At 36.7% G+C, this 15,069-nt stretch overlaps 1 protein-coding gene across 4 annotated transcripts in view; it reads right to left on the bottom strand.

Moving 5' to 3' along the window:
- Positions 1-15,069, bottom strand: part of LOC133641460 (ephrin type-A receptor 6-like) — a 212,922-nt gene that overhangs the window by 136,724 nt on the left and 61,129 nt on the right. For all 4 annotated transcript variants that reach the window (XM_062035201.1, XM_062035204.1, XM_062035209.1 and 1 more), the window contains 4 exons: positions 5,228-5,356; positions 2,089-2,238; positions 1,836-1,997; positions 1,541-1,769 (listed from right to left, as the gene is read on the bottom strand). In XM_062035201.1, coding sequence (XP_061891185.1) covers positions 1,541-1,769; positions 1,836-1,997; positions 2,089-2,238; positions 5,228-5,356 — 670 coding nt within the window. The remainder of the gene's footprint in view (positions 1-1,540; positions 1,770-1,835; positions 1,998-2,088; positions 2,239-5,227; positions 5,357-15,069) is intronic.

The raw sequence follows: 15,069 nt of genomic DNA, 5'->3' as shown, positions 1-15,069 counted from the left end.
AGGTTTAAATAATGCCTCTGATTAGTGCTCGCGAAGCAGGTGAGCGGGCGAACACTAATCAGAGCCAGGTGGAAATAATAAGTAACCATGGTAACCAAACCAAACTCAGAGATGTCACAAACAGGAACTAAAAGAGTCCAAAGCTAACAGAAAATAACAAAAACATGATCCGGACCACGGATCATGACAAAAAGCCAGCATCAGTGAAGGTTTGGGGGTGTATTAGTGCCCAAGGCATGGGTAACTTACACATCTGTGAAGGCACCATTAATGCTGAAAGGTACATAAAGGCTTTGGAGCAACATATTTTGCCATCCAATCAACATTATCATGGACGCCCCTGCTTATTTCAGCAAGACAATGCCAAGCCACGTGTTACAACAGCGTGGCTTCGTAGTAAAAGAGTGCGGGTACTAGACTGGCCTGCCTGTAGTCCAGACCTGTCTCCCATTGAAAATGTGTGGCGCATTATGAAGCCTAAAATACCACAACTTAAGCTGTACATCAAGCAAGAATGGGAAATAATTCCACCTGAAAAGCTTCTAAAATCGGTCTCCTCAGTTCCCAAATGTTTACTGAGTGTTGTTAAAAGGAAAGGCCATGTAACACTGTGGTAAAAATGCTCCTGTGCCAACTTTTTTGCAACGTGTTGCTGCCATTAAATTTAAATTTGATTATTTGCAAAAAAAATTAAGTTTCTCAGTTCAAACATTAAGTATATTGTCTTTGCAGTCTATTCAATTGAATATAGGTTGAAAATAATTTGCAAATTATTGTATTCTGTTTTTAATTACGAATAACACAACGTGCCAACTTCACTGGTTTTGGGTATTGTATAGGGATGTCCGCTAATGGCTTTTTTGCCGATATCCGATATTGTCCAACTCTTAATTACCGATACCGATATCAACCGATACCGATATATACAGTCGTGGAATTAACACATTATTATGCCTAATTTGGACAACCAGGTATGGTGAAGATAAAGTCCTTTTTAAAAAAATTAATAAAATAAAATAAGATAAATAAATTAAAAACATTTTCTTGAATAAAAAAGAAAGTCAAACAATATAAAACAGTTACATAGAAACTAGTAATTAAAGAAAATGAGTAAAATTAACTGTTAAAGGTTAGTACTATTAGTGGACCAGCAGCACGCACAATCACGTGTGCTTACGGACTGTATCCCTTGCAGACTGTATTGTTATATATTGATATATAATGTAGGAACCAGAATATTAATAACAGAAAGAAACAACCCTTTTGTGTGAATGGGGGAGGGAGGTTTTTTGGGTTGGTGCACTAATTGTAAGTGTATCTTGTGTTCTTTATGTTGATTTAATAAAAAATCAAAAAATTTTAAATTTTAAAATTTATAAAAAGATACCGATAATAAAAAAAACGATACCGATAATTTCTGATATTACATTTTAAAGCATTTATCGGCCGATAATATCGGCAGGCCGATACTATCGGACATCTCTAGTTTTGTACATTTATATCCTCACTTGTTAAATACAATTTCCAAACCCGTTCTTACCCTGACAGGATCCGTCCGTCTCCTCGTGGCCGACGCTGCACATGCAGTGACCCAGCGGCACCAACCAGTCTCCGTCGGCGCCACAGTACAGTTTAGGCGTGTCTCTCTCTTCGGCATTCTCCACACAGGTGCCCTTAACCTCCACCAGCGAGGAAGAGTCCGTATGCGGCACCGTGTCGGGAAAAACTGCCAGATTACGCTGAGTCGATGGGCAGCGTTTGTAGAACACCTAAAGCAAAACCGGGTCAAGTGATCAAAAATGCCCGTTTGAAGGCACTCCGTCCTGTCTACTCACCTTAACAGACACGAGAGCGATACAAGCGCCCACATCCTGGAAGGCCAAGTAGAAACCTCTCTGTGTCACAGGTCCCACCTCCCTGACCTCGGTGTTGAGGCGAAGAACGCGGTCGCCGAGATCTGTCTGAGTAAAACTCTCATCCGCTGCAATAGTATCGACCTAAACAGAATCACAGACATTTTATCGCGAATGAAGCGTTTTTTCACACAATGCCTTTGGTGTGATTTTGTCGGGTCAGTCGGACACCGACCTTGGCGTAGTCGGTGGGTCGGAAACGTGTCACCGCGGGGAGCGGCTCATTCGTCTGCAGGTAGAAGAGGTTGAAGGTTTCCTTGCATGTGCCTGACACCCAAGGAATGGAGTTGCAGTCTCTCAGAGTGAAACGCAGTTCCACATATACCTAGATGGAAATAGAAATACATACAGTAAAAAACTCAAATTCACCTCTAAAAGGAAAACTGCACTTTTTTTTGGAATTTTGCTCATCATCCACACTCATGTGAGATATATGTATATATATATATATATATATATATATATATATATATATATATATATATATATATATATATATATATATATATATATATATATATATATATATATATATATATATATATATATATATATGTATGTGTGGAAAAAAATCACAAGACTACTTCATCTCTACAGGCCTGTTTCATGAGGGGTTCCCTCAATCATCAGGAGATGAGAAAATCTCCTGATGATTGAGGGAACCCCTCATGAAACAGGCCTGTTTCATGACTACTTCATCTCTACAGGCCTGTTTCATGAGGGGTTCCCTCAATCATCAGAAGATGAGAAAATCTCCTGATGATTGAGGGAACCCCTCATGAAACAGGCCTGTTTCATGACTACTTCATCTCTACAGGCCTGTTTTATGAGGGGTTCCCTCAATCATCAGGAGATGAGAAAATCTCCTGATGATTGAGGGAACCCCTCATGAAACAGGCCTGTAGAGATGAAGTAGTCTTGTGATTTTTTTCCACACATACATATATTGCGCTCTATCACAGTATCGAGCACTATTTTTTGGGATAATCTAATTAAGACATATATATATATATATATATATATATATATATATATATATATATATATATATATATATATATATATATATATATATATATATGTATATATATATATATATATATATATATATATATATATATATATATATATATATATATATATATATATATATATATATATATATATATATATATATATGTATAAATATACAGTAGTGGTTAAAAGTTTACATACACTTAGGACATAATGTCATGGATGTCTTGAGTTTCCAATAATTTCTACAACTCTTATTTTTTTGTGATAGAGTGATTGGAGCACTTACTTGTTGGTCACAAAAAAACATTCATGAAGTTTGGTTCTTTTATGAATTTATTATGGGTCTACTGAAAATGTGAGCAAATCTGCTGGGTCAAAAGTATACATACAGCAATGTTAATATTAGGTTACATGTCCCTTGGCAAGTTTCACTACAATAAGGCGCTTGTGGTGGCCATCCACAAGCTTCTGGTTGAATTTTTGACCATTCTTGACAAAATTGGTGCAGTTCAGCTAAATGTGTTGGTTTTCTGACATAGACTTGTTTCTTTAGCATTGTCCACACGTTTAAGTCAGGACTTTGGGAAGGCCATTCTAAAACCTTAATTCAGTGGTTCTTAACCTGGGTTCGATCGAACCCTAGGGGTTCGGTGAGTCGGCCTCAGGGGTTCGGCGGAGGTCAAAACACACCCGACTCATCGTGTAAATACAAACTTCTCCCTATCTGCGTATTACGGATACGGCAACAGCTGACTGATTTGCAGGTGTGTAATTTGTTGTGAATTCATGCACTGTGTTGGTTTTGTTCTTTGAACAAGGTGATGTTCATGCACGGTTCATTTTATGCACCAGTAAAAAAAACATGGTAACACTTTAGTATGGGGAACATATTCACCATTAATTAGTTGCTTATTAACATGCAAATTAGTAACATATTAGCTCTTAACTAGTCATTATTAAGTACTTATTAATACCTTATTAGGCATGGCCTTAATATAACCCTGACCCTAGCCCTAACCAAATAACTCTAAATTAAGTCTTTGTTACTTAGAATATGTTCCCCATACTAAAGTGTTACCAAAAACATAACTTTGTCTTGAATTTGAAAAGATAACAACATTTTATTTTTCACTTAAGAAGGGTTCGGTGAATGCGCATATGCACATATAAAACTGCTGGGGTTCGGTACCTCCAACAAGGTTAAGAACCACTGCCTTAATTCTAGCCTGATTCAGCCATTCCCTTTGACGTGTGTTTGGGGTCATTGTCCTGTTGGAACACCCAACTGCGCCCAAGACCCAACCTCCGGGCTGATGATTTTAGGTTGTCCTGAAGAATTTGGAGATAATCCTCCTTTTTTCATTGTCCCATTTACTCTCTGTAAAGCACCAGTTCCATTGGCAGCAAAACAGGCCCAGAGCATAATACTACCACCACCATGCCTGATGGTAGGAATAGTGTTCCTGGGATTAAAGGTCTCACATTTTCTCCTCCGAACATATTGCTAGGCATTGTGGCCAAACAGCTCAATTTTTGTTTCATCTGACATCACATGGACAAAGATAAGACATTTTGGAGGAAAGTTCTGTGGTCAACCAACTATTAACATTGCTGCATGTATACTTTTGACCCAGCAGATTTGCTCACATTTTCAGTGAATTCATAAAAGAACCAAACTTCATGAATGTTTTTTGTGACCAACAAGTATGTGCTCCAATCACTCTATCACAAAAAAATAAGAGTTGTAGAAATGATTGGAAACTCAAGACAGCCATGACATTATGTTCTTTACAAGTGTATGTAAACTTTTGATCGAGACTGTATATAAAGATTTATATATATATATATACATATATACACACATATGTATACATATATAACTGTGTGTGTTGAACGTCTTAGGTTTATATAGGTCTGTAATACAGCACAGGTTCATACAAGGTAGGCTACTTCCATTAGGGGGGGACTTCCTGTAACTTGAATGATTTAACATTATGTTTATTGATGACCCTGTACATGTTGGCATAGGCTTGCGTAATCTGTTTTGTGATACATTTCTTGGAAGGCTGACTCGCCTGCAAAGAGTTGATTTTCAACATCCCCCTACAGAATTCATGAATTTCTGAGCGACGAAATTACAGTGTATGTATGAATGTATGTATGAAATGGAAATGTGACACACTGACACACCCAGCCCACCTTGCTGCTTTGATTATTTTCACAGACAACACATTTGAATCCTATTTTTCTGGTAAAGAAACAGTGAGGCGATGTTGGAGGTGTAAAGCAGTCCAGACCCTCTGTGCTGCCTGCCGCTGGATCCATCCAGATTGAAGCCAGTTGTTTTGGTTCAGCTCCATTACGTGGCAAACTTGGAAGGTGTGGATCGGTCTGTTCTGTTCATCCATCTCTGTGATAGCATCCCACTGTAAAATAAGAAGATGCAAGGCTTGGGGTATAAGCAATGGGTCGACCATTTTGCTGGGTGTTTCAAAGATAAATATGAGCCAAATACAAATGTATCACACAAAAGTAATCATACCGTGTTTGGTGTAAAATAGCTTTTTGGTAAAAAAATATATAGTTTTTGCTCCACCTTGGCCCCTGCTTCTGTTGAATCTGGGTCGAGAGTTGAGAGCTGTAGGCTGTCAACTCTTTTGAGTTTGTAATGGCTGAGGTTTACTAACGTACACACTGGCTGACCGTTGTTACTGTCATCCTTTCAAACTTTACTCTCATCCGGGTCACGGCACCAATGTAACCTGCCTGGTCAAGCCACTAGTCAAGCTAAGACCCCTATCTAACACAAGCTCTTAAGGTATCAGGAAGTGAGGTTGACTAACGTACACACTGGCTGACCGTTGTTACTGTCATCCTTTCAAACGTTACTCCCATCCGGGTCACGGCACCAATGTAATCAAGCCACTAGTCAAGTTAAGACCCCAAGCTGTCAACTCAGTGTCTAGCACAAGCTCTTAAAGTATCAGGAAGTGAGGTTGACAAACGTACACACTGGCTGACCGGTGTTAATGTCATCCCTTTAAACCTTACCCTCATCCGGGTCACGGGACCAGTGTTACCTGCCTGGTCCGGCCCCTGCTGCCCGATATTTGAACCTGGGTCATCTAACTAAGAGTCAAGCTTGATCTAAGAGTCAGAGCTTTCAGCTCAGTGTACAACCCAAACTCTTAAGGTGCCAGGGAGTGAGGGTTACTAAACCTCACTCTCATCCGGGTCACGGCACCAATGTAACCTGCCTGGTCAAGCCACTAGTCAAGCTAAGACCCCAAGCCGTCAACTCAGTGTCTAGCACAAGCTTATAAGGTATCAGGAAGTGGGGTTGACTAACGTACACCCTGGATGACCGCTGTTAATGTCATCCCTTTAAACCTTACTCTCATCCGGGTCACGGCAGCAGTGTTACCTGCCTGGTCCGTCCCTTGCCGTCCGATATTTGAACCTGGGTCATGTAACTAAGAGTCAAGCTCGATCTAAGAGTCAGAGCTTTCAGCTCAGTGTACAACCCAAACTTTTAAGGTGTCAGGGAGTGAGGGTTACTAAAATACACACTGGCATAGCCGCAATTTCAGACCTCCGTGACACTCACCTCCCTACACCTCACTCTCATCCAGGTCACGGCAGCACTGTAACCCGCCAGGTTCAGCCACTGCTTCCGTTCCGTCCTAGGCTTGACCTTGTGTCAACTCTAGCGAAAGTTTTCAAGGTGTTAGAGAGTGAGGTTAACTAACATACACACTGGCTGGCTTCCGTTCCACTCACCTGCCTGAACCTCACTCTAATCCGGGTCACGGCACCACTGTAACCCGCCTGGTCCGGCCACTGCGTCCGTTGGTCCTCTAAATTAGTCAATTGCACTAGTCATTGGTCTAAAAGTCGGAGTTGTCAACTCAGTGTTTAGCGCAAACTTTCAAGATGTCAGGCAGACCTCCGTTACACTCACCACCCTAAAATGTACTCTCATCCAGGTCAGGGCACCACTGTTTTTTAGTTCCATCAGCCCTTTCTCCCGTTCTGTCCACGGCTCCTCTGAATGAGAGTCGAAAGCACTCTCAAGGTGTCAGAGGGAGGTTTACTATCTGCACACCGGCTGGCCTGGTACACTCACCTCCCTGAACCTCACTCTAATCCGGGGTCACGGCACCACTGTAACCTGCCTGGTCTGGCCACTGCTTCCGATCTGCCCGGGGGTTTGAACCTGAGTCCTCTAAATAAGAGTCAATTGCACTAGTCATTGGTCTAAAAGTCGGCGCTGTCAACTCAGTGTTTAGCGCAAGCTTTTAAGATGTCAGGCAGATCTCCGTTACACTCACCACGCTAAACATTACTCTCATCCGGGTCAGGGCACCACTGTTTCAGCCCTTTCTCCTGTTCTGTCCACGGCTCCAACCCGGGTGCTCTGAATGAGAGTCGAAAGCACTCTCAAGGTGTCAGAGGGAGGTTTACTATGTACACACCGGCTGGTCTGTTACACTCACCTCCCTAAACCTCACTGTAATCCGGGTCACGGCACCGATGTAACCTGCCTGGTCAAGCTAAGAGCCCTAACTGTCAACTCAGTGTCTAGAGCAAGCTCTTAAGGTATGAGAGAGTGAGGTTTACTAACATACAGACTGGCACAGCTGCACTGGCTGGCCTTCGTTACACAAACAAACCAAACAAAAGTATCTTAATTGATGAGTTGATGTTATGCTTCCAACTTTGTGGGAGCACTTAAGGGAAGGTCCAGCATGATGCAACATGGTAAGCATCAGTGTTTTCTTCAAAAGAGGCACAGTGAATGGGGTCAATGGCATCTGTGCTAACGCATGAAATGTTCAACACATGCATCTTCCTTATGCAGTGCAAAATCATCAATAAAAAAATGAAGTTGGAGAGATTCTGAGTCAGCTCCACTAATATTTTCAAGAAGTTGCATCATCCACATCTCATTCGTTTGCACCGCCTGAAGTGTATCATCGACATAAGGTCTCGACACTCTTATGGTCTGACTTGAATACAATAAGTGCGGCTAGAGAGCGCCAGTCTAATTTAAGATTCCGATGGAGTTTAGTCTGTCAATGAAAATACTCTGGGAGAGATTATGTCGAAGGCTACGCCCAGACCGAGGAGGCTGAAAATTGTTAGTAGTCCAGAGTTCGCAGCCCCACGCGTAGTCATCTATAAATTTTACTAAAGGCAGACTGGAATTGTTCCCCGAGGTTGTTTAAGAGGTGAGCATAAACATATAAATATAATCTTGCTAAAATGATTCCCACACAAGACAATAAATGTAAGCTCAACTCTTGCAAGCGTAATAGCAGAGTGTCTCTATATGTCAGAGATGTCCAAACTACGACCCGCGGGCCAAATGCAGCTCGCCGTCATGTCATGTTGTATCGCCATCTAAAGGTCAACATGGGTAATACAAGTCAATGACCTTTAATTATACTCTGAACGGGTGTTTGCGCATAATTTACTAATATGACCCAATGCAAACAACCTTCCCTAGTCATGGTGCAAAAAATACTAAATCCTGCTCACTGAACGTTGAGGACATTATAAAAAAACTTCCATGCACCATAAAAAATTCTAAATTACACCCATTTAAATCCATTACAAAGCATGATGGGAAAAATGCAAAACACTCTCTACAGTTATCCATGTTTGATACATTTTAGCTGGTTGCTATTTCTGATTACAAACTTTTAAGGAGGTTGTCAAAGAAGTAAACAAGGTAGTAGTCGAACTTTCACATACTCTTAATATCCAATTATATTAATTAATATATATAAATATATGTATATATGTATATATATATATATATATATATATATATATATATATATATATATATATATATATATATATATATATATATATATATATATATATATATATATATATATTAGGGCTGCGACTAACGATTAATTTGATAATCGATCAATCTGTCGATTATTACTTCGATTAATCGATTAATAATCGGATAAAAGAGACAAACTACATTTATATCCTTTCCAGTATTTTATTGAAAAAAAACAGCATACTGGCACCATACTTATTTTGATTATTGTTTCTCAGCTGTTTGTACATATTGCAGTTTATAAATAAAGGTTTATTTAAAAAAATAAAAAATAAAAAGTTTTTTATTTGCGCATAGCATAGATCCAACGAATCGATGACTAAATTAATCAGCAACTATTTTTATAATCGATTTTCATCGATTTAATCGATTAGTTGTTGCAGCCCTAATATATATATATATATATATATATATATATATATATATATATATATATATATATATATATATATATATATATATATATATATATATATATATATATATATATATATATATACCTGTATATATATATATATATACCTGTATATATATATATATATATATATATATATATATATATATATATATATATATATATATATATATATATATATATATATATATATATATATATATATATATATATATATATATATATATATATTCATATGTGTGTATATATATATATATATATATATATATATATATATATATATATATATATATATATATATATATATATATATATATATATATATATATATATATATATATATATATATATATATATATATATATATATATATACTTATATATATATATATATATATATACCAGAAGCTTGTGGATGGCTACCAAAAGCGCCTTATTGCAGTGAAACATGCCAAGGGACATGTAACCAAATATTAACATTGCTGTATGTATACTTTTGACCCAGCAGATTTGGTCGCATTTTCAGTAATGTCTTTTAAATTCATAAAAGAACCAAACTTCATGAATGTTTTTGTGACAAACAAGTATGTTCTCCAATCAATCTATCACAAAAAAATAAGAGTTGAAGAAATTTTTGGAAACTCAAGACAGCCATGACATTATGTTCTTTAAGTGTATGTAAACTTTTGATCACAACTGTATATGTATATACATACATATATATACATACATATATATAAAAATATACATACATATAGTATATACACATATATGCATACATATATACATATACACATACATATATACATATGTATACGTATATACAGATATACATATATATACATACACATACACATATATATATATATACATATATATATATATATATATATATATACTGTATATATATATACATATAAATATATATACATATATATATATATATATATACATATAAATATATATATACATATAAATATATATATATATATATACTGTATATATATATATATATATATATATATATATATATATATATATATATATATATATATATATATATATATATATATATATATATATATATGTATATATATATATATATATATATATATATATATATATATATATATATATATATATATATATATATATATATATATATATATATATGCTACTTTACATGCAGTCGGCTTTTGGCTTCCGACCAATTTTTTTTAGCCCAATGCGGCCCCCAAGTCAAAAAGTTTGAAAACCCTTGCTATAAGTTGTAACACATACCAATTTAAAGTGTCTGATTAATGCAGAAAGTACTAAAAATATGTTCAAAACAAGACTGTGGCGGTTCTTAGCGTTAAAATCCCATGCAGAAATAATCAAAATTCATCACGCACACTCTTCCTGATGCGTCCAGAGGGGCATCTGACTTGTAAAGAGGCTGGACCGACTAAAATGTGCTCCCTGTAAAAGATGTATGCTTTAATGGGCTTAATTTACATGCTAAGCACGCTCGCGCCTGATCCTAAATCTGCAGTCTCATATGATAAACAATGTATGCGTTGGGATGTGTCACAAAAAGATTGGCCCTTGAAAAGGTGAGTGTGGAACAAATGGTCGCTTTGCTGTCCATAATTGATGTGCTTTTTGGAGTAATTACACATCATCAGTCATATTATGATTCTAATCCACATTTAACACACTTCCTTGTTGTCTACATCAGGGGTTCTCAACCTTTTTGATCTCGGGGCCCAACAATTCAACTACAGAGGGCCCCAAGGCCCACTTAAATATTAACACTAAATTAGTCATCTTACTCTTGATTTTAATCGTATTCAATAATTGCAACTATCCTACTTATAGTTTACAACCTTTTCAAATGATATGAAACCATGTGTTAATCACAAATATTATCAAGGCTTAGGATCAGGTTGATTTAAAAGAATAAATACTAAAACAAATACACTGCAAAAGAAGGGACTCATAAAAACTGATGAAAAATATGTGTAAATTCAATTACACAGAGCTAAAATAAATAAACACGAACTAATACAATAATAAATAATAGTAATATGTTGCTTATCATAAGTAAATTGGAATTAAAGTATATATATACTGTATATATATATACAGTATATATGTATATATACTGTATATATATACAGTATATATATATATATATATATATATATATATATATATATATATATATATATATATATATATATATATATATATATATATATATATATATATATATATATATATATATATATATATATATATATATATATATCTTGCAACATGCAATTTCTTGTCTGGCTATATATATATATATATATATATATATATATATATATATATATATATATATATATATATATATATATATATATATATATATATATATATATATATATATATATAGACATATTGTATATACATATACATACATACATACAGTACATACATATACAGTATATATATATATATATTTCAAATGTACTAAATATAGACACAAAACAGTGGCAGCAAAACAGTTTCAAGCTTAATAAATTACAAACCCCAAAACCAGTGAAGTTGGAACATTGTGTAAATGGTAAATAAAAACAGAATACAATGATTTGCAAATCTTTTTCAACCTATATTCAATTGCATAGACTGCAAAGACAAGATACTTAAAGTTCGAACTGAGAAACTTTGTTATTTTTTGCAAATATTAACTCATTTGGAATTTGATGCCCACAACATGTTTCAAAAAAGCTGGCACACGTGGCAAAAAAGACTGATAAAGTTGAGGAATGCTCATCAAACACTTATTTGGACCATCCCACAGGTGAACAGGCTAATTGGGAACAGGTGGGTGCCATGATTGGGTATAAAAGCAGCGTCCATGAAATGCTCAGTCATTCACAAACAAGGATGGGGCGAGGGTCACCACTTTGTCAATAAATGTTTGAGCAAATTGTACAACAGTTTAAGAACAACATTTCTCAACCAGCTATTGCAAGGAATTTAGGGATTTCACCATCTACGGTCCGTAATATCATCAAAAAGTTCAGAGAATATGGAGAAATCACTGCATGTAAGCGATGATATTACGGACCTTAGATTCCTCAGGCGGTACTGCACGAAAAGCGGCATCAGTGTGTAAAGGATATCACCACATGGGCTCAGGAATACTTCAGAAAACCACTGTCAGTAATTACAGTTGGTTGCTACATCTGTAAGTGCAAGTTAAAACTCTACTATGTAAAGCGTAAGCCATTTATCAACAACACCCAGAAACGCCGCCGGCTTTGCTGGGCTCATCTAAAATGGACTGATGCAAAGTGGAAAAGTGTTTTTTGGTCTGACGAGTCCACGTTTCAAATTGTCTTTGGAAACTGTGGGCGTTGTGTCTTCCGGAACAAAGAGGAAAAGAACCATCTGGATTGTTATAGGCGCAAATTTCAAAAGCCAGCATCTGTGATGGTATGGGGGTGTATTAGTTCCCAAGGCATGGGTAACTTACACATCTGTGAAGGTGCCATTAATGCTGAAAGGTACATACAGGTTTTAGAGTAACATATGTTGCACATCCAAGCAACGTTGTCATGGACGCCCCTGCTTATTTCAGCAAGACAATGCAAAGCCACGTGTTACAACAGCGTGGCTTCATAGTAAAAGAGTGCTGGTCTTCTCAGTTCCTGAACGTTTACTGAGTGTTGTTAAAAGGAAAGGCCATGTAACACAGTGGTAAAAATGCCCCTGTGCCAACTTTTTTGCAATGTGTTGCTGCCATTAAATTCTAAGTCAATGAATATTTGCAACAAGAAAAAAAAGTTTCTCATTTCGAACATTAAGTATCTTGTCTTTGCAGTCTATTCAATTGAATATAAGTTGAAAAGGATTTGCAAATCATTGTATTCTGTTTTTATTCACCATTTACACAACGTGCCAACTTCACTGGTTGTGGGTTTTGTACATTGTGAGTACAACAGTTTCATTTTCAGCATATTAACAGCCGTATTTGTGTTGGATTTGCACGTTTAAAACCAGTAGGTCTTCATTCTGATGCATGTGTGGTTGGTATTAAAGCCCTGCAGCCTCAGTCCTTCGATACGGCTCGCTTCAAAGCTGCGAGCAGTGACTTAAATGTCATTCCAATGGCGCTATTTGACACATGGCGCTCTAAAAACAACGTCGCGGAAGCGTTATGTAACGTATAGCGCTGCAGGGGCTGAAAAACATCAGCTTCTTGTCTAAACTGTTGAGAAAAAAAAATAAAAAATCACCCTTCTCACCGTGCACGCCGTCTTCAGCTGGAGGGTCTCATCTGTCTGTTTTAGTTCACAAAGCATGTGATGAGAGCAGTCAGATTGCGAGCGGCTCAGCGCTAAAAAGCCACCATTTTTTTTTTAAATGACATCGTATGACATCAGTGTGTGTTTCATGTGTGACATTTGTTTTGTTTCATCACCGGGTGACACCGGAACCAGGCTGATATAATGTGACAGGTGATTGTGCAGTGCTTGTCACATGCCAGCATCATTTCTCACAATTAGTCAGGCCGCGTGAAATATTTCTAATTTAATATTAATACATTTTCGATTAGACTTGACGCTAATTTCCTTCAACGCCACTATTTTTTTGTGTGTGAACTCATTCGTTTTTGTAATTTTTTTTTTTTAAGTGAGCCTGTGTCAGAAATGGTCACACATGTGAGACATCGTGATTTTTTTGTGTGAGATGTGGTGTGTGTGTGTCTGTAAAAGAGTGTTTGTGTCCGTTTTGTGTAGAAAACCATAATGTTTAAAAAAAATAAACCAAGACGGAGCTATTTTGAAAGTATTAAAAACTTGAAAAGTAAAGTACCGTATTTTCCGCACTATAAGGCGCACTTAAAATCCTTTCATTGTCTCAAAAATCGACAGTGCGCCTTATAACCCGGTGCGCCTAATGTACGGAATAATTGTGGTTGTGCTTACCGACCTCGCAGCAATTTTATTTGGTACATGGTGTAATGATAAGAGTGACCAGTAGATGGCAGTCACACATAAGAGACACGTGTGGACTGCAATATGACGCAAGTAAACAAGGCCAACATTTTATATGTTCCATTGAAAATATAGAACATTACGCACGGCGCTCAAAAATCGATCAAAATGTTTTAGTACGACTTTGGTAAGCTGTGAAGCCACACCGCTTGATGCATTGTACTGTGCTTCAACATACGAGTATTATTATGGTGTGTGTATAAGGTTAGACATATTATCTGGCGTTTTGTTTCACGATATTATGCAAAAGCAACTTTTCTTACCTTCTGGTACCTGCTGATCTGTATTTGGGATCTGCATAAGTTCTGAAAAATTGTGCGCGTCCGCCGTAGTCGATAAGCTTCGTCTTTTTCGCTATCTTCTTGTTATGGGACATTCATCCTTCGCTGTTGCCATTTCTAATATAAAGTAGTGTAAAGTTCGTACTTGTATATGTCAGTAAACTCGCCATGAAAGCACTAAAACATACCGGTATAGTGAGTTTACATTATTCACCCAAGGAACTTTAGTTATTAGAGAGTTCCGGTCGGACCTTTTTTCACGGGACACATTTCCGGCGTTGATGTTGCACTAGTGAGCCACGGATGAGGAGATGCTGCTCCGTTGTTGATTGAAGTAAAGTCCGAATGTCATTAAAACAGTTAGCTCCATCTTTTTACACTTCTTGCACTCCCGTCCTTGCACGCTACACCGCTACAACAAAGATGACGGGGAGAAGACGCTGCCGAAGGTGAGCCACGTAAATAAGACCGCCCACAAAAACGGTGCATCCTGAAGAGACTGTCAGAAAGTGTCTTGAAGATGATCTGTAAAACATCATCTATGCAAC

Source organism: Entelurus aequoreus, linkage group LG02, assembly GCF_033978785.1.
Source record: "Entelurus aequoreus isolate RoL-2023_Sb linkage group LG02, RoL_Eaeq_v1.1, whole genome shotgun sequence".
NCBI classification, from domain to species: domain Eukaryota; kingdom Metazoa; phylum Chordata; class Actinopteri; order Syngnathiformes; family Syngnathidae; genus Entelurus; species Entelurus aequoreus.
This window is presented reverse-complemented; position numbering and strand designations above follow the sequence as displayed.